Raw genomic sequence first — 22,891 nt, 5'->3', positions numbered from 1 at the left:
AACTCAAAATTATGAACTAAAAATATAACTGACTCAGTATACTTGGAGATAAAAGACTCTGAGAATGAATTATTTTCAATAGTTGTAAGCTGATGATAAAAATTAGTGGAAACTCTTCATTTTGGACACCAGCCAGTCACTTTTCCAATTTCCACAATACTCACATCTCTTGCACATGCTTTCGATGTCGAGGCATGCCGCGTAGAATGCGCAGTAAATTCTTATACATTTCTAAAGTGACCAACGTCGATGTGATCCAACAACTGATTGTTTCAATTTCAACTGTCTTATGCGGCTTGTTAAATGGAACGTTTCTGCAATAAATAGCTTAGAGTTATCACGAAAAAAGGGATCTTCAATACTGGTTGCGGAGTCCCCGGCCAATAAGTTTCAATTCTGTTAGAAATACGATCTTCAATTTTTCTTTCTGAAGCAATGATATTAGAAAGTTTCTCTAACGAAAATGTTTCAGAGCAATGGGCGGTACCCAAGGATAATAACACAATTATTTCCTTTATTTTTCTAAAGATAACATCTCTAACAGAAACCGTGTTGCCAGCTTAGCTAAAAACTAGATCCACATTTCACGTGGGCTCGTACTTTGGTAAGCTGTGCATTATTTTTGAAGATCCTATCATGTCTTATCTTAATTAATAGTATGTTTTGAATTGTATTAATTCTTGTAGAAATTTTTAAAATCATAGGATTTAAAATTCAATATTCAAAGTGACGTTCATAGAAATATTGATAAATTTCATTCGCCAAACTTTGGACTATTTCATCAAAAGTAAACAGGACCCGCTTCACCGTCCATATAGTCGACGAGAATAATAATTTCACTTGTTCATCTTCACCCAATAGCAGATTAAGTTGCTGTAAAATATATAAGACTAGAGTTAGTTTTAGAGTAAAAATTTACCGTCTTTGATCAATGACTCATATATACGAGAACGATTTAATATGAAACAAATTGTTCTTAAATTGGTAAAATAAAATTAATATTATTGCACCATCATAAAATAACAAAAATTCTAACATTAGCACCCATAAAATGATTGAAATTGTGGAAATTTGTTGGAGAATTCTATATAAATAGATAAACTTTCAAACAAACATAGTAAGTTAAATTGAGTGTAACCTAGAAAACATATTAACTGTGATAGAGGGAAGACATGACACCACAAAAATTGAAAGAAAGATACGACCAAAGTAGGTCTCCGTTTCTGAGAATTAGACGAAATGTATATTTTTCAATCTCCTCACAATTTCCTCTTTCCCACTGAATTGGATATCAATTTCCTAAAGAGAAATTGATTTTCATCATAATGTTCAAAAAATTATTAAGAAGTGATTTAGTTCCACCACCACAGCTGTTTAGTTGTAGTAGAATTCCCCAATTCTGAAAGGCTGATAGTGCTTAAAATTATTCAACTATCTTGATTAGTATCAATAGGAAATGAGGGAAAATTATCAAATTCTATAGCTATATTCTTCGATTCAAGGAAACGGATTTGGAATGTTGTCAGGTATTCATGATAGTATCTAGAACCACTTGCTCAAATCTTCAATAACATGCTAAGACGCGATTGGGAGCATTGAATGACAAACCACGAAAAACTGAAATTAAGGAGAACGGAAATATGTTCCTCATGGTATTTTGTCCAATCCGTTTAAAAATATAGAAACAAATAGACATGGATAATGGAAGTATGTTACGTAAAATAGAACCCGAAGATTTTGGGATGTAGTGCAATGTGAATTGAATGGTTGTCAGTTTTCTAATCACTAGTGAAAATTCAAATATAGGAAAGTGATAGTACTTGATTATCCTCAATCTCTACACCCTTTAATAGGAGAAAGGTGCTAAGATTCGCATAAAAACATTCGATCCCTGAACTTTCTTTGATTAATCACAAATTTTTTGTACAAGTTACATAGATAATCCAAGTTCAGCGTAGGTACGAGGTCCGACAATTAAGTGATGAGACTGATGCTGTGAAATTTCTTCATAATAAAACTATTAGGTGATAGCATAGCTGCCGTAACCATTAAATCCAGATTACACTTATAGCGCAGTGGCAGCACCCAATTGTTCGCGATGTCTGGGCACACTCTGTCTATTCTTTTCTTGGTATATCAAGTACTTTGTGTTTCTGTACTTCTGAAAGGTTCTTTGAAACCACTTTTGCATATAGTAGAATCTGCATGACGGTTTTGCGACTGATATATAGTTTATTTACTATTGTTCGACGTCAAACGGAGAATTTTTTATAGTCGAATCACTGATAATTTGTACAAAACTTGATCGCGATGCATTACTCGATATTTAGCTTATTTATCTATGTGACGAGCACTCCTAACACATATTTATAAAATACACATCTGAAAGAGAACTGACAATCCCACTGGAAAATATATGTGGAGTTTAATGAAGGTAACGTCATTATGTCTCTTTGTTCCAGAGTTACCACAAGCACGGCAAAAAACCTGTTCCATTACTTAATTTTCAGAGCACGTATATGGATACATTTGAGTCAATTAACAAGTCCCGGAGAAAAATATTATACCGACTGATTAAGCTTAATAGTTTTTTTTCTAAATTTAGTAAACAAACAATGAGCATATTGGAAACAAAATGTTCAAACTTTTGTAAATGAAAACTGAAACGCCCACATATCATATAATCAAAAAATTTTGAAAAAATGAAATTATTATTTTTGTTAACTGCGGCGCACAGTGTGGTCTTTAGCCTCTAAAGTTGGACATGAATATTTTTGTTACAGGAACTTATATACACACTTCTTAATTAATTTTACATGAAAATACAATACAACAATCATTCATTTAGATATATATCGATTTATTCATTCATCATCACTAAAATCAGCAAAATTAATATTGGTAAAATCCATTTCGCATAGTAAATTAATGACATCTGGCGATATTTTTTCCTTTCTTCTAGTCGAGTTACCTCTCATACCAGTAATGAAGGGGTCAGCGGTCAATAAAAGTCGGTTTAGGACATCCATGTTGCACTATACTCGCGAGAACTTTCTGGTGAAGTTCAGTCTGAATGACCTAATGTATTTATTGCGAACTTTGGCAGCTTCTTCGGATAGCTGACCAATTGGAAGTACAGCTTCCTTGATGACAGCTGCTACATGACGAAGATTTTTGTGCAAAGTTGGAGACATGGGGTAAAAGCTGTAAAGTGAGACGTAGAGTTCAGTTGTTTCTTGGCAATATTCTTAAAATTTTTTGACATTAATTTTCACACTGGAACACAATGCATCTAGAATCACTTTTAATCTATAAATCAAATGTTTATCCACTTCTGTTATTTCTGCTGAAATTTCATACTCCTCAAAAAATCTTCTACTCGTGTTGCCATCACTCGTATTACCAAAATTGGCTTTGGGCATGTCTACTAAAAGACCAAGTTTTTCTTTGAGCTTATTTTGAATTTCTTTTTTTCTATTTTAGGCAGCCTATATGCCACATATAGGATCGTCTCAATATGCAATAACGACAGTCCAAAGCTGAAATTCTCTTTTTTGCATGGCCTCTCCTTTGATAAATCATTAAATTCCGAAATAGTAGCTTCACAAATGTAGCACCTCATAGTTGATTTATTATGGGTTGCTGCATTGCATACCTTGTCATCCACCATTGTAAATAACATCTTATGCTTTATACAAATCCCATTTATATTTGTGCTAGAGAGCGTTGATATCTGTAACTGTATGTAGTTCACTTCTTCATTTGTAACGTCAGTTGTCTCCTTAACGAAACGTATTCTTATGGGGCGACAATAGCGAGGTGACAATGGCGTTGGGTTTTGCCACAGTATTTTTTTTTTCGGAGCCAAAAGTTAACTGGAGTGGAACTACTAAGCTTTGAAAGATATTTGCATCTGAATCATCTTCACATTCAAATTGCATTTTATATTGAATTTATTGTGAGCCGTCACAACCCCATTTATTTATCAGTATCAATGAAGATTTCTCTTCTTCGTTTAAACCTTCTATAGCTTCTCACAAAACTTGTATCAGTCTTGATGCCGCGTGATCCATTAACTTTTGAACTTGTACTTCAGCCCATGTCTCGGTCACACGATGAATTTCCGGATAGCTATTTTTTTTCGTTTTTTGAAGAATTGAATAACACGGGAAGAAGCTTTGGTCCGTTTCACTCATTCTTTAATACTGAGCTTTAGTTAATTTTGCGTGTGTAACATTGAAAGTGCTTGTAACGGCGATAATTGACGGGGCTGGTCCTGCTTTTCGGTGCTTCCGTTAAAAGTCGTTACATATTTTTTGCTCTTCGAGGACTTCTTCATGGATCTTAATCAACTTTGGAAGCTGCAACTTTACCTTCCCATCGCAATTGCATTTTTGTTGCATATGTTAATTCTGCAAGGTCTTTGAATCTAAGATCATCTGTTTTTCGCCTCTTGCCTCGTTCACATGAGTCTATAAACGACCCACTAATTTCGCCCCTTAATCTGCGGTCAAAACAATTTGCCGACTTAGCATCAACGAATAACGATTTTTCACCCTACGATCTTTAGTGTCCTTCGTTAGTTTCCTTTCTTGTAGATTCCTTAATGAAATTCTTTTTTTCCTTTTTTCCACTACTTTTTCTAAATTTCCAATATCATATCTTCTGAAATTGGCCCGAAGTAAATAAAGGTAAGAGAATTGCGATATTGAAATCAAGTTACGCTAAATAAATAAAGTTTTTCAGTATTATGTCAAATGAAGCAAATCTTACGTTGTTAAGATATCCACAAATAAGTACGTACCTTCTCAAAAAGAGGTCTGAACAACTACTAAATCTGAGCAAACAACTATTAGAAGCCTATCCAGCACGATAGTCAGATGATATATAAGTTTTGTCTCAAGTCATCAAACAGTGTCAAGTTGTGGAATATTACTAAGTGGACATGATAAATAACTAACATAAATGTTGAACTCATGTATAAAAGGTAGTATAAACAAAAACGAGGCAACGCTGTCAACGAGTAGCTCCATTTCTTATATATGTGACGGAATGTAATTGAAGAGTTTAAGATGGAACAACAAAATGTCTATTGGTAAAGATGGATATATCGGGGGCTTAGTAGATTGATTTGAAATATAAATGTTTGTTTCTGTATGTAATCAAAATATGTACATGTTTATTTACTAAATATTCTATGTCTAGAACAGATGGGAAAGTAATCATATCATCTTGGTTTATTTGAAAATGTGAATTGGAACAAAATAACATCATAAATCAAAGACTTATAGTTTTTAAAATTCAACATTATTTCTGCAAAAATAAAATTTTCAGTTCATTCCTATAATTTACCATAAAAATTTTTTGCAACTCACATCATTACAATAAATGAAAAAATATCAGTAGGTGACATGTATGAATTATCTACAATTCAAGATCAATCTAAGTAGGAAATTATAAGCGTACAGGGTGTTCCGGGACTCGATAAAAAATTTGAGAGAGAGTATATGACGTGAAAATAATGTTATGACAATTAGTTATTTGTCGCTTAGGCCGCGAAAGTACCGAAAGCACAGTTATCGCCGAGGCCGCTTACCACCGGCATTGTAATTTTTAGTCATTAAAAAGTTTAGCGGCCATAGCATACACACTATTTTTCATGCGATCGTTGAAATTATTATTGAACTAGATGATTGTAAAAAAATATATTATTGCTTTGGAATTAACAGCAGTTCAATGTATTTAACAATTTCACCGTGAGCTATGGAAATGATATGTTTCAATATATACAAAATATTTTGACACTTCTTGACAAAACTCAAAATATCTAATACGGATAGCGATATTTCAGTACCTTCCATTCCTCCTGAACTCAACTCGAAAAATCTAAACGGCAGTAAGAAAAATGTTACGGCGAATTTAAAGATTGGTGTGACGAACAGAATGTTATTACGATGTCTGAAACAAAACAAGAGATGTAATTCACATTTTTTATAGGTAGTTTTGATAAAGGGAATGTCTGGTGCCTTGCAACGGGATGAATTTAAAAATGGTCATTGAAGATATTCAGGAAAAGAATGTTGCATTAATAGTAACCGTTCCTGATACCAAGACGAATAAGAAGCGTATTTCCATAGTTAATGTTGATTTCATAGAAATTTTATAAATATGTAATAAATATGTTATAAATATGTAGTTCTTCGAACAAAATATATTGTTAACAATCGTTGTATATTCTTGAGATACGTAAACGGAAAGTGCACCGCACAAGTTGTTGGAATGCATACCATTGAGAAAATGCTTAGTATGATTGCCAATTATCTCAGATTACCAATTCCTGAAGCATACTGGGGTCACTGTTTTCGAAGAAGTTATGTCAATTCTTAAACGTCACGGTGGATGTCCACGACAGTAGCTGAATGATATATACAAGACTGTATCGAAAATAAGAAGCAAATTTCCAACTTCATTTCTGGTGATATAGTATCTGGTTTGAATGTAGGCAATAACCATTATACAAAAACACTAGATTTACTTGCTTCAACTTCTGCAGTAAATATAAGTAATAATACAAAATGTACAATTAGTGATAATATTCATCCTAAATCATATGAGTACTTATGTATTTGTTGGTATTCAATAAAAAATAATCATTGTCTTTGTAGTATTTTAAAAATATCAAATTTGGAAGTGACGTTTAATTAAATTTCGCGGACTATGCTGAGAAAGCGAAATACTGATTTGCGTGCAATTGCATGAAAAATATTTTCTCATACGACTCCTCATTTCTGATTTATAGGCCTTCGAAGCTGTGAAGTCAGAACTTATATTTAAGAGCCAGGATGAGGAAGAGTATCGAAGAAAGAATAAGAGTTAGACCTATTATGGAAGAAAAGAGAAGGAGAAGAATATTAGTCGGAGAGCTGGTCGCCACTTCGACTAAGGTACTTTCACAAGGCTGAAACTTTTTCTATATGTTATTTAATATAGTTAAAGCAGAAAAATCAACTTCTGGCAAGGTTAGCGCGGTTGCAACGATATCCACTGTACAGGTAATACATTCTTAGGTAGGGGAGTAGAAAATTTTAAGACAAATTTCCGTTAAGTTTGTCAGTTGCAACGCTGCTTATTTCGGAGCAAGTCAACTTCATAGTTTCGTCTAATTTACTAGCGAAATACACAAAGAATTGCATTTTTATACTATTTTTGGATACTTGATTGTTAAATATCCGTTTCTTTCCATATTTGAGTGTTTTTAGAGTCAGTTTTCGACTCAACTGTATATTTTTTTCATATCACATTATTGTGCGTAATAATTTTTTATAAGTGAAAAAAGAGAAAAGACTACTTGTTTTCATTATGGAAGCGCAAGAGATGATCTGTGTGTTTTGTAAGGAAAAAAATGATAATAAATTGATTAAATTTAAACCTCAGATTTTATCAAAAAGCCATGAGGTATTGAACATTAGAAAATCTCTGAGACATAAATATAGTGATATTGTTTTACCTGATGAAATAAACGATACAGCAGGATACACTTCAGGTGAGGAATTTTTAACATTAATTGAATTAATTTTATGAACATTTATGTGTAATATCACGTATTTATAATAATTTCTTTTCCAGAGAGCGAAGAAAATGTAGAGGACGACGATGTAATTTCGAGAGACGAGATTATTCCTGACGAAGAGGGAGATGAATAATTAGTTATTGGAAAAAAATTTTTTTTAAGTATTGTAATTAAAGTATTAAGCTTTTGTAATTAAAGAAAAATATATATGAAATTACCTGTATCATGATATTTTATTATAAATACCTAACTTCACAAAATAGTTTACAAGATATTTTCTTTAGGAATTAGATTTGGAAGATCGTACCAGCCGTCTTAGCAACTTTCGGTCAATTTTACAGACACTTGCAACCGAGCAAATCATCTGGCAATTTTTTTTTTATATTCAAAATTGTCTAATCAAAAAAATACTCGAAAGCCAGATTTGTGAAGATACATTTTTTTAAATAAAAAATTTGCAATATGCAAAAAACAGTGGATATCGTTGCAACCGCGCTAACCCTGCCAGAAGTTGATTTTTCTACTTTAACTATATTAAATAACATATAGAAAAAGTTTCAGCCTTGTGAAAGTACCTTAATCGAAGTGGCGACCAGCTCTTAGACTATATATATATGTAATTTATAATTCCAAATAACTTATCATCGTGTTATTAAAAATGTGGAATTCTCTTGATTCTTGAATTTAAAGTTCCGGTATCTACCTTAAGTAGATACATAGTATACAATTTAATATAATGAGCAGGTCTATGCAATCTGAAGATATAATTTAATGCACGTAAAAGCAATTAGAACAGAGCGAAACTAACTTCTGCAGGTATGTGTGAACGGAGGGAAGTGCGAATCGCAACCTCAGATATTCAGTATACAATCGCGTGGTAATTAATATGTCCGCATATACTCTCAAAAGTTTCGCTCTAATATAATTGCTTCCATTTGCGTTACATTAAACTGTATAGTGTACATCTATGTTAATTGTGCAATTTATTCAATTTTGTAGGAAAATCTTATTTGCACATTGATGCCTGATCGAAGAAAAAACTTTATCAAATACACTAGTAAAGTACGAACTGCCGTAAGAATACAAGTAAGTTTTTTCAAAGCCAGAATTATTATTGTACTTAATAACTAATCATAAATTATGAATATATGAATGCTCTGCTCCAATGTGAGAGTTTTCATTAAATATTCATTAATTTTTAAAACATGAAAACAAGGATGGATTACAATAAAAAAACGATTAAATGAGATGACAGTTACTTAAATATCCATCATTATTATTGTGAAGATATTGCCATAGCATAGTTTTTATTTTCCCGTTATAGCAATATTATGTTTTCTTTATTCATTCGTTGGATCAAAGGTCATCAATTTCTTCGCAGCTATGCTTTCCTATCAATTATGTCAATCAATTTATTATACATGATGCAATATTTTATCGCCGCAATAGTTGATTGTACGCTCCTAAATTTCATTTATTAGTTTAAGCTTATCACTTCTTCATATGCGTATTCATTGGATACTTGGATAATTATTAGATATCAGTAGACACTTATACAGATATCCTAGATTTCTAGAGAAAACGCTAGAGGTGGACTCTTACTCTGAATAGAATTTGAAAACTTGTAATCAATACTCACAACGACCAAACAAAACTATATTTAGAATAAACGATGTTTCTCATATACAAGGGCGTTTTAAAACAAGTTTAGTTCCGGGAGGTTGAAATATTAGTATATATACGGCTCGAAAGACCATACAGTGTGTACTAGTACTATTAAACAGTGTGTACTAAATTGATCTTTTTATAATGCTCATATTTACTAATAACACTCATAACTACAGTATCAAGAACATTTAGATGCATTAATTTATCAAAAGGTATAAGAAATGAGAAATTGAAGAAATTTAAAACAATTTTTATACTACCTTGTACTAAATGTACAATTAATATTCATTGGATCTTCTTCAAAAGCTGACATTATTCAACAAGTTTATTTTTTGTTCGATTAAAATTGACATGAAAATAGAGAATAAAATTTTGAAAAAATATAAGCTTCCGACATAGTTGAAATGCATTTATCACAAAATGGTAAAAAACTTATTCCTAGCCGACTAGAAGGACCAAACAACAGTAGTTGTAGGTGTTGATTAAAACATGAGGAAACTTTTTCGAAGAATATCAGGCTTGGAGTCAAATTGAATGTGGATAAGGGTGATAAATTTAATGAATACTTAATTTACGTTTATACGAACTGTTTCATAAATTTGTTAGTAAAAATTCGACTCGAAGGACCAAACAGTGTAAATGTGAATTTTGAGTAGAAATTATTGAATGCATTGGAAAATATTGATATTTAGTATAAGAACAGATCAAAGAGGAACAAAGAGATTGTCACTCACAGCCCAATCTACAGTTTAGTACCTAAGAATTGTGTGTAAAATGTCCCGCCGAAGAATTAATTTCAACGAGAGGAAGGTCATTGGGAGAATTAAATATTAAATAGTAGTAGGTTAAGTTAATAGGTCTTATTTCACATTCAGTGTGTTCAATATGAATATCACTAACAGCTCCAGAAATTCCAATTAGACGTCCTACTGTGACCACGAGAGTATTTCCATTTTGCTATATTAGAATACGAGCGTTAATTAGACGAAGATTTATTATACTAAGGTGGATAGGAAGCGTTTATAAGTGGGTATAAATTGGGTGAGAATTCGTGGGAAAATTACGACAAGATAAGAGAAATATAATTCTTTTTGTTAAGATGAATTAAAATGGAGCTATATAAATCAAAAAGCTGTACTTCATCTTTAATTTCTGAAACAGTAAACGTGCTAGTGCTAGGCATTATCTTTATTCAGTAAAAAAGCCAACTCAATTAATCTAATCTTTTTATTCTTCCATATTTAATAAGTTTAAATGTCTGTTCACTTCGAGTAAAGAAAAGACTCTCATGACTGTTATGGTTTGTAAACAGTCCAAGGTGACGACAGTTGTTTTTCTCCGATAATTCAATTGAGTAAAACGTTTTCTAATATCCACAACAGAAAATTTACTTTGTAGTCATTGTTAGGTAACCAAGAGTCTGAATCGGTGTTACGTAATGTTATCAACAATGAAAAAATCGAAATAAATTCAAAACGTTATGTCGACTGAACACTTACACAACACCTACAACGAGAATGTGAGTTACAAAATTAGAGAATATAATTTGTATTTATATTAGTCTACATATTTTTCACTAAATACGGAGGATACCGGAACATTTCCTCATTTATTTATCAAAAATTACGTATATCAGTCTAAGAACATTTGCATACATTGAAAGTCGATACAGCAATTGAAAATCAGTTAGAATTAGTGATTCACCTTATAACAGAGTGTTGTGTCTGTTCTAGCGTTTTACAAAAACATTTATACCTTTTAAGAGTTCGTCGTCTACATCAAACGCATTTCACCTTGATGACATAAATAGTGTAATTTGCTAGATGATTTAGGTAATGAACTCAATAAGTTTGAGAGAAAATAAGCGAAAGTGAAGCCTACAAATGGTAGTAGGACTGAGAGGGGATTTGAAAATATCAAGCAGTTTCTGCAGTGATTCTTGACGACAGTGGATTTAATAGTGACCCTTGTAGGATACGATCAAATAGTGGAAAGAGAAAAACATTATCTAGAGTACTAAGGTAGAAAATCTACCAAAGCTCTGGTCTGCACAGCAGCAGACGGTTCATCTCCCTCCATTCTTTCTGACCATAGGGAGTGCTGTGCAGGTGGAGTACGACTTTTCCGTACCATATTTGAAACCTCCTGCGTTCTATTTCTATGCCAAACAAAATTTTTAATTTCTCCCAAAAATATCATTTTGTTAGAAATAGTTCACAATTACTTCAACTAGACGGTTTTGTAAATAAGCATAACCGCTTCTATGGGGTCCCTGAGAACTATTGAGACTAGTACTCAAAGTAACAATGGGAGCGCTGGTTATATCCTGTTTAAACCCATTGGTTTGAATAGGATAACTCCACCTCTGATGCCGCAAACTTTTCGAGGGAAATAGAAAGATTTTCCAAGGTGATTTATCAACAGAGGAATATCAGCTGGGGATATCAACTAGCTATCCTAAAAACCTCATTGGACCAATTTCAATTTGTTTTTTGGAATTACCCCAATAAAATTGTATACAGTTGTGCCTTAAGAAATATGAATCTGTAGCATGTTCAGAGCTCTGTAAGTAATTGCTCATATCTTGTTGAGTCTTGAGAAAGTACAGCAGTGCTAAGGATAACTTAATAATCTCAAATTTCCCTCACAGTGTTATGATTGGTTTAACATGGTTATTTATTTATTAGCCGAACTTTGGGTTCACATGGGGAAATCTTTAGGGATATCTACATCACGATGATAAGGACGTCTGTTAATTGATGAAGATTGTATTTAGATATTATTTTAGAAGTCCAAATGATAAATTCTACTTATTTATTTATTGATTTTTTCTAGTCACGGTAAATGACCTTATCTCAAGCTGCTGCAGATACTAAAACTACTACTAAAACTAACAGTTGTAACGAAGCTCAGTTGGACATACTTGTAGAACTCTCCAAATATTAATCAATTTCAGGATAATCAAATATATATATTAATATCTGCGAAAGTAATGACTGTTGTATATATCAACTTTAATTTAAAAAACAGCTCTTAAAACATTTGAATTACTATGAATACTGAGTGATGCTTCTCTATATTATATTCACAAGATTCATTGGACGTTTCAAGGATTTTGTATTCAAAAAATTGACGAAGAAATGGAAAAGATCGCTTTTCTTACTATTATTGAAATTACGCCAAATACTTGACGGGTTTTTGAAAAAACTTTTTTTGTTGTCAACGAAGAAACAAGATTTCACGAGGAATGAAGTTTCAGTTAATTAATGAATTGCATTTTTGAAATGGTATCTATCGTTGAGAAAATTGTGGTAACTAATTCTAAAAACGATTGATTTATAGAGGACATACTCAATAATATCCATCCAAATGAAAATGGAAGGTAAGTTACATAATTGATGAATAAATTTATTGAAACGGATTCGATAGAAACAGAGTCATAGTGATGTTGTCAAGGTGACAAATCGAATCACTTGCAGATGAAACACACAACAGGCATTATAACACATAAGACCAAATTGTTCACATTTCTAGAGTGAGCCATCATTAACTCTTCCACTTTCTATGCTAACTATGCTAACAACTGTAGCCACAGTGTAGCCCAATTTATAAACAGTATAAGTTTAAGGAGAGGAATAAAATGAAATTGGAACAATTTAGTATCATTTGCAATTAACTAATAGAAAATAGTGATTTAATTCATTTTAATACCAAATTGGTTAATATTAAAATTACAGTGTTTATAATAAAATTATAATTTCATTTCAGAAATTATTAGTATGAGATTTCTATACTAAGATGAAAAGAAACATGACAATACCGTTCACAATTTTACGCTAAGTGATTGCTGGATACGCGATAATTAATGTATTTATTTCTTGCGCCTTTCCGTTAGAGAAACTGCATGTATAATTTTTTTTATTATTGGGTTATTTTGGATTATATCTGTGATTTATATTAGGAAAAACTTCAATTATCAATCAATTACGGTTCGAGGTTTTGTATTTTGTGGAAAATTGGATAATTTATTTTCAGATTTAACTTTTCACAGGTAAGGGTGGTTATGTTTAATGTCATATTCGTTTTATTACCCCACATTTCTATTTAATTATTAGTACTAGTTTTTGTTTACTGGAAAAAATAATATGTAGTGTGTATATTGTGTATGATTTCTGATCAAGTAATTATCCGTGATTGTTTGAAATAAATCTCGTTAATTTAATATCTTTACTTTTTAGATTAAACCTGCTGACCCGCCAGGCTTCGCACTGTCTCTATCGATAAATAGACCTGAAGTTTTCTATAAAGTATACTTAAAACAAACAAAAGGAATCTTTTTTTATTAGAACAAATGAAAAAGAAATGCTTGCTATGAATGAAGTTTTATTATTATTTCCGATTAATCGCACATGATGTTGCTTACTTACAAACAGAGTCATCCTGAAATACTGGCAAGTTATAAGCTTTCAAATCGATATTGACAGACACACACAGCTATGATACAGTCTGTTAATCAATTTAAAGCTTTCTGATAAACTATATTTCTTGTTTTGTTTTGTGGTGCATAAATAAACAAAGATGACGGTTTTTCAACGCGCAAACACGCGCGGAACAGGGGAACTCACAAACTTCCAACTGGCCTTGCGATTTATTTCTGGTCATCGCAAATGCCAGACGTACCAGAAATTGTAAAAGTTTAAAATCAAATGGTAAATTCGTTGGAATCATCGGTACACGCGGAATCAAGACACCCTCTCTATTGTATTTTAATTTCATGATTTTCGAAATTCTGAGATAGCAATACGACTATTTTCTTGATTTCTTTCTGGTCATCAGTGCGGTTAGCTCGTGAGGTAAGTCTTTGATTGGCTGCGACGACCTATGTCAAACATCTTCTCCTCGGCATCGTAAATTGTGATTAATTAAAGTGGGAAAAGTTCTCGCACACTTAGCAGTGAAGTGTCACTATCACAAAAGATCTCAACAAAAAAGAGCACATAACTTGAAATGTCACTATAACAAGAGATCACCGAAGTAAACAAAGTTCTCGCGCACGTAGCGGTAATCTTCATTTACAAAGATAGAAGGACGCTCTTTTTATCTGAGATATCGATCGACATAAAGGATGGATTGACATATTAGTTGGTTGTCAAATGTTAAATAGAAAATATGTAAATCAAATATTCTTCAAAATATAATTTTTTTGGGATAAAATAGATATCGAAGGATATCATTAACCAAGTTTTCGAATTTACTCAACTAGACTATTTTAGACATAAGATAATTTCCTTAGCTCAATCAAAATATTGAAAGAAACGCAATATTTTATGGAATAATTACAAAATATTTTATTTATGATGAAATCAGTCGATAATCAATACACCCTTAACGGCATAAGAAGGTACGTATTTGGCAGCGTTGTCGGAAAGTAACTCTAAGCTGACAAGGATAACCCTCTCCTTTTTGCACTAATTACTTATTCACAAACAATGGTGGATCGCTTTTAGATGCATTTTATCAATGAAGTATTTTGTCTCTTGTGTTCTAGGTCTATCGAACACACCCAGATGATACGCTAAGTAGTAAACAGTTCTAAAGTACCTCTTGGATTTCTGTTATTCCACAAATTAAATCCATATAAATTACTAGAATTCAGTAAACATTATCATGACGATATGAAAGATATTCATAAAGTTATTACAATTATATAATATATATTTTTAGAGACATATAACATATAACTTATATTAATGTATTAAAGATAGTTAAACTGATGTTCCGGATAAAAGAGGTCAAAGACACAAGTCTGTCGCAACCGGCGACTATGTTCAGCGAGTTGACCAAGCGGTTAGGGAAACTCAAAAAATGACCATAAGGGAATTATCGATACAATTTTTAGCAGTTTCAATATCTGCCTTGTACTCTATCGTTACTGAACAGTTGCCCTACGAAAAAGTTTGTGTGCGCATCATCCTCAAAAGATGAGATGTGCAAGCTAGAAAGGATTGTGAATGACCTAATAGAACCCATCATCATTTCTTTATCTAGTGATCACAATGAGGCAGATTCTTATTGAAAAATTACTCATAACTTTATATAAATTAATTTACTGTTTCTTGAATTAACAAATACTAGACACATTCACTGTCAAAATCGTGTTGCACATATCATAAAACAAGAATATGAGAGTTACATAGGATTGTTGATGATCTTTTAGAACCGATAATCTTTTGTTCCTCTAGTGATGACGGTGATGCAGATTCTCAGTGAATCGTTATTTATTACTGTATATAAATTTATTCACTGTTTTTTTGAGTTAACAAATGAGTGCAGCTTGGATGTTTCTTTAACCTTACAATACTGATGGAGAAACTTTTTTGAAATATATTGTGAGAGATGATGAGACAAGGACTCTCTATGACACGTCCGAAACGATACGACAATTACAACAACAGATGCACATTTATTCTCCAACGAAACCCATTAAATTCAACCGAACCTCCAACAGCCGTAAGATTATGGTAACTATTTTTTGGGGCCAAAAAGTTATATTGCTTGTAGAGTTTATGCAGCCCGAGACAAAAATTAATGCAAATGTTTAATGTGAAACTTTGCGACGCTTACGAAGAGCTGTACAAAACAAACGAAGACAACATTTTTTCAATGGGACATTTTCGATCAACCACTGTACAGACTCGACCTGGCACCGAGTAATTTTCATCTTTTCCAGACCTGAAGTCAAGATGATTTTGTAGAGAACTACTCGTAAGCTGTTCTGTATCTTACTTTTGTTGTTAAAATCTTTTTTGTATATCCACCCGTCTTTTTGCGCAATTACTTTTGGAATTTTCTTCTTTGAGTGAATAAAGACAATCTATTTATTGCACGTTTTAAATATAATGGAAATAAAACTGAACAAACAACACATAGGAGGTGACATTAATGGAATAGAAGCATTGGTTTTTTGGTTTATCATTATTTATCATCTATACTTTGCCATACCATAAAAAATTGATACATCTGTTTCTAACTGAGGTATGTACTTACCGAGACAATTATTATAGGTAGAGTATATTGAAATATTAATGAAAATATCGAATAATAAGCTCTACCATGCTCCACTGGCCAGTTTTCTATACAAAAGTTTATGTTAAGACAATCGTTTCCCATAGGTATGCTGTGGTGTACAAGATGTCTTACAATAAACAGAGGCATTGCCAACAGAAGGGCTACTACCCAAATAAGAAGTAGGATGAGAGTGGCTCCAAATTGTTGCAAACTTTCCTTCGTGGGATAAACAATAACCTGGAAAATAAGATATAATATGAATTACAGAATATATAAGATTTGTCGAGGATTAGGCGGAGAATGGAGCGAACTGTATAAATTTTGATTGAGCATTAAGTAATGAAAAATAGTAAGGTTAGGATGGTAGCTACAAATCATTAATGTTTATTATTATCTATTCTTTGTATTCTCTGTTTGTATCATATTTCATATCCTACAATACTGCTATAATCTAAACTCTCAGTTTGTTGTCAATTTCATGAATCCTTAGATACAGAAATAATGTCATCTCGAAATTAACGGATATTAAGGTGTTCACAGCTGTTTTGTTACTTAGGAATTGAACATAGTTGAGTAATTAACACCACAACTAAATTCACTTTGTATCACGAATGGAATTGAGTAACTCAATAACCTTTGTATTAAATTTCAACTGTGTTCCTTCCTTCCATCCATGAGAATAAATTCAATTCAATATGTGTTTGACGGTGATTTCAATTAAACTAAAAACAATTCATAATGAACGTCATTGAAAAAACACCACTTTCCATTTAGTATCATATAATGAGAAAAGTTGGGAGGGAAATCCTAACGAATAAATAGAAATAGATGATAGAAACAAAAGCAAGTTTCATATCACCACCAATATAAACATGGAATGAAAGGATAAGTATATTCATAGACATATCTGTAGTCAATCCATTGTATGGTTGAGTTAATTATTAGAGTCCAGCAATTACGAGGCATATTTTTAAGTAAGTACCGTTTTGCGATTCCGCCGCCGCAACCCAAAGGTCGGCGCTCCACACATGCGCGCGGGTTACCTACATCTCTTGTCTACACACTGATGCCATTACAGTCTGATTCTTCATTGTGTACGTTGTTTACTGAGTGTTTAAGATGCCTCCGACAATCGTGAGTACCGCCGTTTGTGAAGTACGGGCTGTTATACGATTTCTTAGTACTAAAAGCATAAAACCGGTGAGAGCATTTAAAGATAGCTGCACAAGTGTGCATGATGAAGAACGGAGTGAGCGACCTTCGGTCGTTAATGAAGATTTGGTGCAAAAAGTGGACGAAAAGGTAAGAGAAAACAGACGCTTTACAATTCCATCATTGTGCGACTACTTTCCTCATTATTCTCGTAGTGTTTTGTATCGCATTGTGATCGAGAACTTGAAATACCGGAAATTGTGTTCACGTTGAGAAGAATATGAAGCTAAAAAATGTATACATTTCCTTTTTTTCAATTGTTTCTTTAACCTCCCACTTAGGGGTGACTGTCACACTTCACATAATTGTGAGGTGGACAGCCTATAATTGAAAAATATGATGAGATTTTCGGAATATTCTGATATAGAGGTAGACTAGAAGGATTCCAAATCATTTTCACGTATTATAATTTTTTTTTAAGGATTATTCAAAAAAATCTTGCCAAGAATCCAAATTTCTCATCAAGATCATGGTTCCTTCTAAATTATAAAATTACAATTGTGTTTTAAATGCAATCTTAACTCTGTGGATAGAGGAGACCTTCAAGAAACAATATAGAAATCGTATCGTAATAAGTAATAAACTGTAATCTCACCTGATATCTATCCAATGCTATCGCAGTGATAGAAATGGTTGAAACATAAGTACTGGTGGCCTGAAGTATGCCAATTATTTTACAAACGAACAGATTGTTTCCCAATGGGAAATATTTAGTGAGAATCTCCATCAACGTTAATGGCATAGTTATAGCACAAAGTAGGAGATCAGCTACAGCTAAGTTCACTATGAACATATTCCTAGGTGTTCGCATTGCAGGTTTACGTACTACAGTGACAATCTGAAACAAATATAATTTATATATCAACAAAATCAAGCAATAAACTGAATACATTGGGGTAGAAAATATAGATTACAAATACGTATATGTCCACGTATACATCTATCGTAATACATTAGATAATACAGCAGATCTTTTTACATCGGCGATAGCCATCACTTGTTAATAAAAAGTGTCAATTTGACACACCTGTATAGTTTGTATCTAATACGTCCTATCTATTTTTAAGATTGCGCACCTCATCCGTGAAATCTTAGATGGGCAAATGAGTTGGTTGATACTTCATTTTAAATATTACTTCTTAACAATGCAACGTTAATTTATTTCCGAAAAAATCAAATGTTACTTCATAGAAATAAAATAAATGGAACTCATGTCTGTTTAGCGAAGAAAAATAGTAAACCAAAACATATTTACTAATAGAGCATATGATAAGAGTTGAAAATAGGACCGCACTTAAGAAATAATTTGCGATTTCATACAGCTGATTAATAATATAAATTAAAATTAATTAGAAACAATTATTATTATGAAGATATACAATATAAACCTTAAGTTTGGAATAGATATGAAGTGAATGGATAAAATATGAAACAAATTCATCCGAAAATCAGATATATATAGCATCTTATTGCTAACACCTAATACAGAAATCGAAAGATATTTTGTTTATTGAAACATTTGAATAGAATATTCATTTTCAACCTCAATAAACAAATTTTCTTTGTCTCCATCAGATGACATTGAGCTTCCACTGTCGTCAATATTTATAATAAGGTTTTTTATTTTTAATGTCAGAAAAGAATGTTCTATTTTAAGAAGATACTCCCGAAATATCTGCCGTCTTAGAAATAACGTCATTAACAATCTTGTCATCATTTTCTTGTATTAAATTTTTACTAATACTCACAACCAAAACCAAAACTTTTTAGTTCTTTTTGTAATATGTCATGCGGTCTGTTCCGTTTTTCTTCAATGAATATTCCTTTGTTCACGTATTGTGGTACAGTCGTCACTTTGGATTTATTGATTCTCACATTCCGAGATTGTATTGAATTTCTCGAATGGAGTTGAAGGTCGATACAAATTAATTTTTTCAAAAACTCGAGTGTTAGAATAAATAAACTCGAAGAGACTACTGTACCAGAGTAATTGTAGAAAGGAATATTCGGAATGTTTGAAGAAAAAAACAGGCCGAATGGCATGTTACATCTTCTCAGGTGGAGTATAGCTGATGTTAACAACTTTATCATCCGTTATATAATATAAACAATCTCACTGCAGTACGATAATACGATTTCGCCTGAGATGTTTACGTGCTGATCTTTTTTCGGTAAAGAGACTTTAAATACGTTTCATGTAACGGTACATATGTGAAATACTTTGTCTCCTAATATTCAATAAAATAAAAAAAAATCATAATATTCTGGAAGAATGTAATCGTAATCAAACTAGTATTTTTATAATCGCACAGGTTTTAAAACAGTTATAAAGAACCCAGTTCCAACATTCGGGAAATTTTTGTTATAACATTCTAATTATCATTCCTAACCTCTTTGTATATGTTTATTGTAAATTATCACTTTTCCACATAATCGAGAACTGGAATTATTATAATTCATAGGTAATGCTTAATGAAAAATATCTATACGTAATTTAAAGAATATGTACCTGACTAACAACAGAGAAATAATCGCAATTTTTTGGATTGAATAATGACAATATAAATTTACACACATTTACTGCAGAACCTTCCAAAATAAGCTAAGTAGTTATGTTTTACGAAACACGACTATGGCAAAATTAATTTAATCCCTATAAAATAGAAATCCTTCAATAACTTTTTAGCAACGATTAGTTTTGTGTATTATTGACAGATTTTATATATATTTTATGTAACCATTCATTTAACAATCTGTCCCTCAAATGAGACTATAAGTTATAATTATGATATATGATATACAAGAAAAATTTCTGATGGAAACCTCTATTTTGAAAAGTTTCAAACTGAGTAACGTAGTACAAAAACGTTCAGAATCTGTAAAGTAAGTCCGTCGGTTTAAATCACTCCAATATCTGCACTTAATCACGGGTATTGAACAGTTTGTGTTCACACCTAGTCTATTTTCATATTTATTGTTACATTTGCTGTGTAGTGCATAGTGTAGTGTGAAGTATTTCAATGAATTAAGAACTTAAGAGAAAGTGTTTATTAATTAACCCCACGAATAGAAATCATATAAATAACTAAGAAAAACATCACAGTATTCTATATAAATATGATTTTTACCATTCAACAGAATTAACATTGACGTCAAATCACTAAATTGGGACAATCCTTATACTTTGTTCCTGAATGGAGAACTACGCCAGTAGAAATCCAAGTGTACAGATAGGAACAATCTCATATTGTATGATACTTTTTTGTTCAGTTTCACATGGAGAAAAATTTTGTTCTCATACTGCATGTTATTTTATGCGACTTAAAGAAGAGCTAAACTATGTTCCTAACGTTAGTGACTTTTGGATTCAGATTCAAATTATCAATCTCAGACTCAGTTTATTCCTTTTTAGGTTCTTTGAAATTAAAAAAAAATGAGTCAATAAATTTTTTTGTTTTCCAATGAATATATTGTTCAGTAAAGAGTAAAGGAAAAACAGCAATGAATATCTCTTTTTGTATTATAAGAGAATAAGAAAATTCTCAGAAATGCATTTTATAATACATGTGTTCGGAAGAATGGGTATATTTACACATTACATATTGAGCTCTCAGAAATAAAGCCAAAAATGCGTATCGACTTTCATAATAAGGTTGAAAATGTCTTTCATCTTATTTCATGACACATCCCTATATTAACATCATAAAATTCATTCAATCAAGAGATTTTGAGCTAGACTGTCGAATAATAATAATAATAATGGTTTTCAATAATGGTTTATATGATTTTCAGATTCATTTGAGATTTATCTATTAATTATTTTTTCTAATACGCGAAAATATTCACCTAAAATCAGTCAAAAATAGTGTGGTACATGGTCATCTCTCAAGCCTCTTTGGATTTAGATTTTATATTTAGAAATACATATATTTCTAATGAAAATCAAAATCTTCTGAATCCTCTCTGAATATAATAAAGTTCAGAATCCATCTTAAAAATGGAGCGCCTATGGACAATCATCAAAATACGTTTCAACATAATTCTTTCAACCAATACAAAAACAATACACTACAAATAATTTCGGATGCAGATGCCTATCAACTAAAATATTATTGGACTTTGACACTGTACCGAATTCCTCAGAATTTTTTATACCTGATAATTCTGATCGATAATATTAGTCCCCCAGTCAACAGACGTTAACTATGTCATAGCAATCCTCACAATATCTAATTATATTTAATGACTCAATTCTAAATATTTAGTTTCACGGCCGTTCCAATTCCTTGTTCAAATTCGATAATATGAGAAACCTTAGTGCAATGATTTGAAATGAATTACTTGAATAATATCTACCAAATTTATACAACCTTTTACCTTTTCAGGTATAGAGTGAGAATTCCGGTCATCAATTCATCACTCTCACCTGTTTCCTGTTAATCTTTTGATTGCATCTGGAGTTTCTTTTTCTTTAGCTGTTTTCTACCACGCTCCATGTAAGTACGTATTCTCCATTCTATCAATTTAACTGCATTTCCTCTATTTTCCTCATTATTGGTTCTTGTTTTTTATTATGTATCCACATTTCTCTTTGGAAATAAATGTTCATACCTCGAAGTTTCGACATTTCCATGTATTATTAATTCTTCTCTATAATACAGGTCAATGAAACCAATTTGTAAAACAGACTTTAGTAGAATATGCGCTTGTCGAGTCTAGCAACATTTCCAAGAGTCATAGGACATATTTTGTCTACGGATGCTATAAAATGTTCAAATATTCCCTCTGATAAATAAGTTGTCACTGTTATTAGGATGAACCAAGTCAATCATAAATTGTAACATATCAACACACCCAAGACACTGCACAATTATTATTGCTGTCAACTTTCCAAATGGAAATAATTTTACTGAATATTTACACTGAAACATGGTACAGATATGTCAAATATTGATTATAATGCAATACGACGATTCAGGGATTGAAAATTACACATCCAGATATTCTCTAACCCCAGAATAGTACAGTATGGTAAATTTCACGACGAGTGATTTTATTCCGCTAATTTTCTTATGACACGATGGTTGTGCTTCAGTAATTTATATCGAGTTTGATATATATGTGTTCAATTTTTATCTATTTTGCGTTTTGGCAGAGCATGCGTTGTAAATTTCACGAAGTTTTAGTATTTAAGAAAAATTCTGTTTCAAGGTGGTTCAGATAGAAAAGGTCCAATTGTATGAGGATTTGGAAATGTTGAAAGAATATAACAGTTTCTCATCGGATGAAAATAAACCACTGATCATTTTATGTGATTTGATTTGTAGAAATCGTTATCTTTCAATCCTTAATCAATAAAATTGGAAGAAAAGA

At 31.9% G+C, this 22,891-nt stretch overlaps 1 protein-coding gene across 1 annotated transcript in view; it reads right to left on the bottom strand.

The window, feature by feature from the left end:
• LOC130891014 (neuropeptide F receptor) overlaps positions 1–22,891 on the bottom strand; it is a 131,069-nt gene that overhangs the window by 20,803 nt on the left and 87,375 nt on the right. The window contains exons 3-4 of the mRNA XM_057795476.1: positions 18,114–18,356; positions 16,286–16,543 (exon numbers count right to left, since the gene is read on the bottom strand). Of these exons, the coding sequence (XP_057651459.1) occupies positions 16,286–16,543; positions 18,114–18,356 (501 nt within the window). The remainder of the gene's footprint in view (positions 1–16,285; positions 16,544–18,113; positions 18,357–22,891) is intronic.

This window comes from Diorhabda carinulata, chromosome 3 (genome assembly GCF_026250575.1).
Source record: "Diorhabda carinulata isolate Delta chromosome 3, icDioCari1.1, whole genome shotgun sequence".
In the NCBI taxonomy this organism is placed as follows: Eukaryota; Metazoa; Arthropoda; class Insecta; order Coleoptera; family Chrysomelidae; genus Diorhabda; species Diorhabda carinulata.
This window is presented reverse-complemented; position numbering and strand designations above follow the sequence as displayed.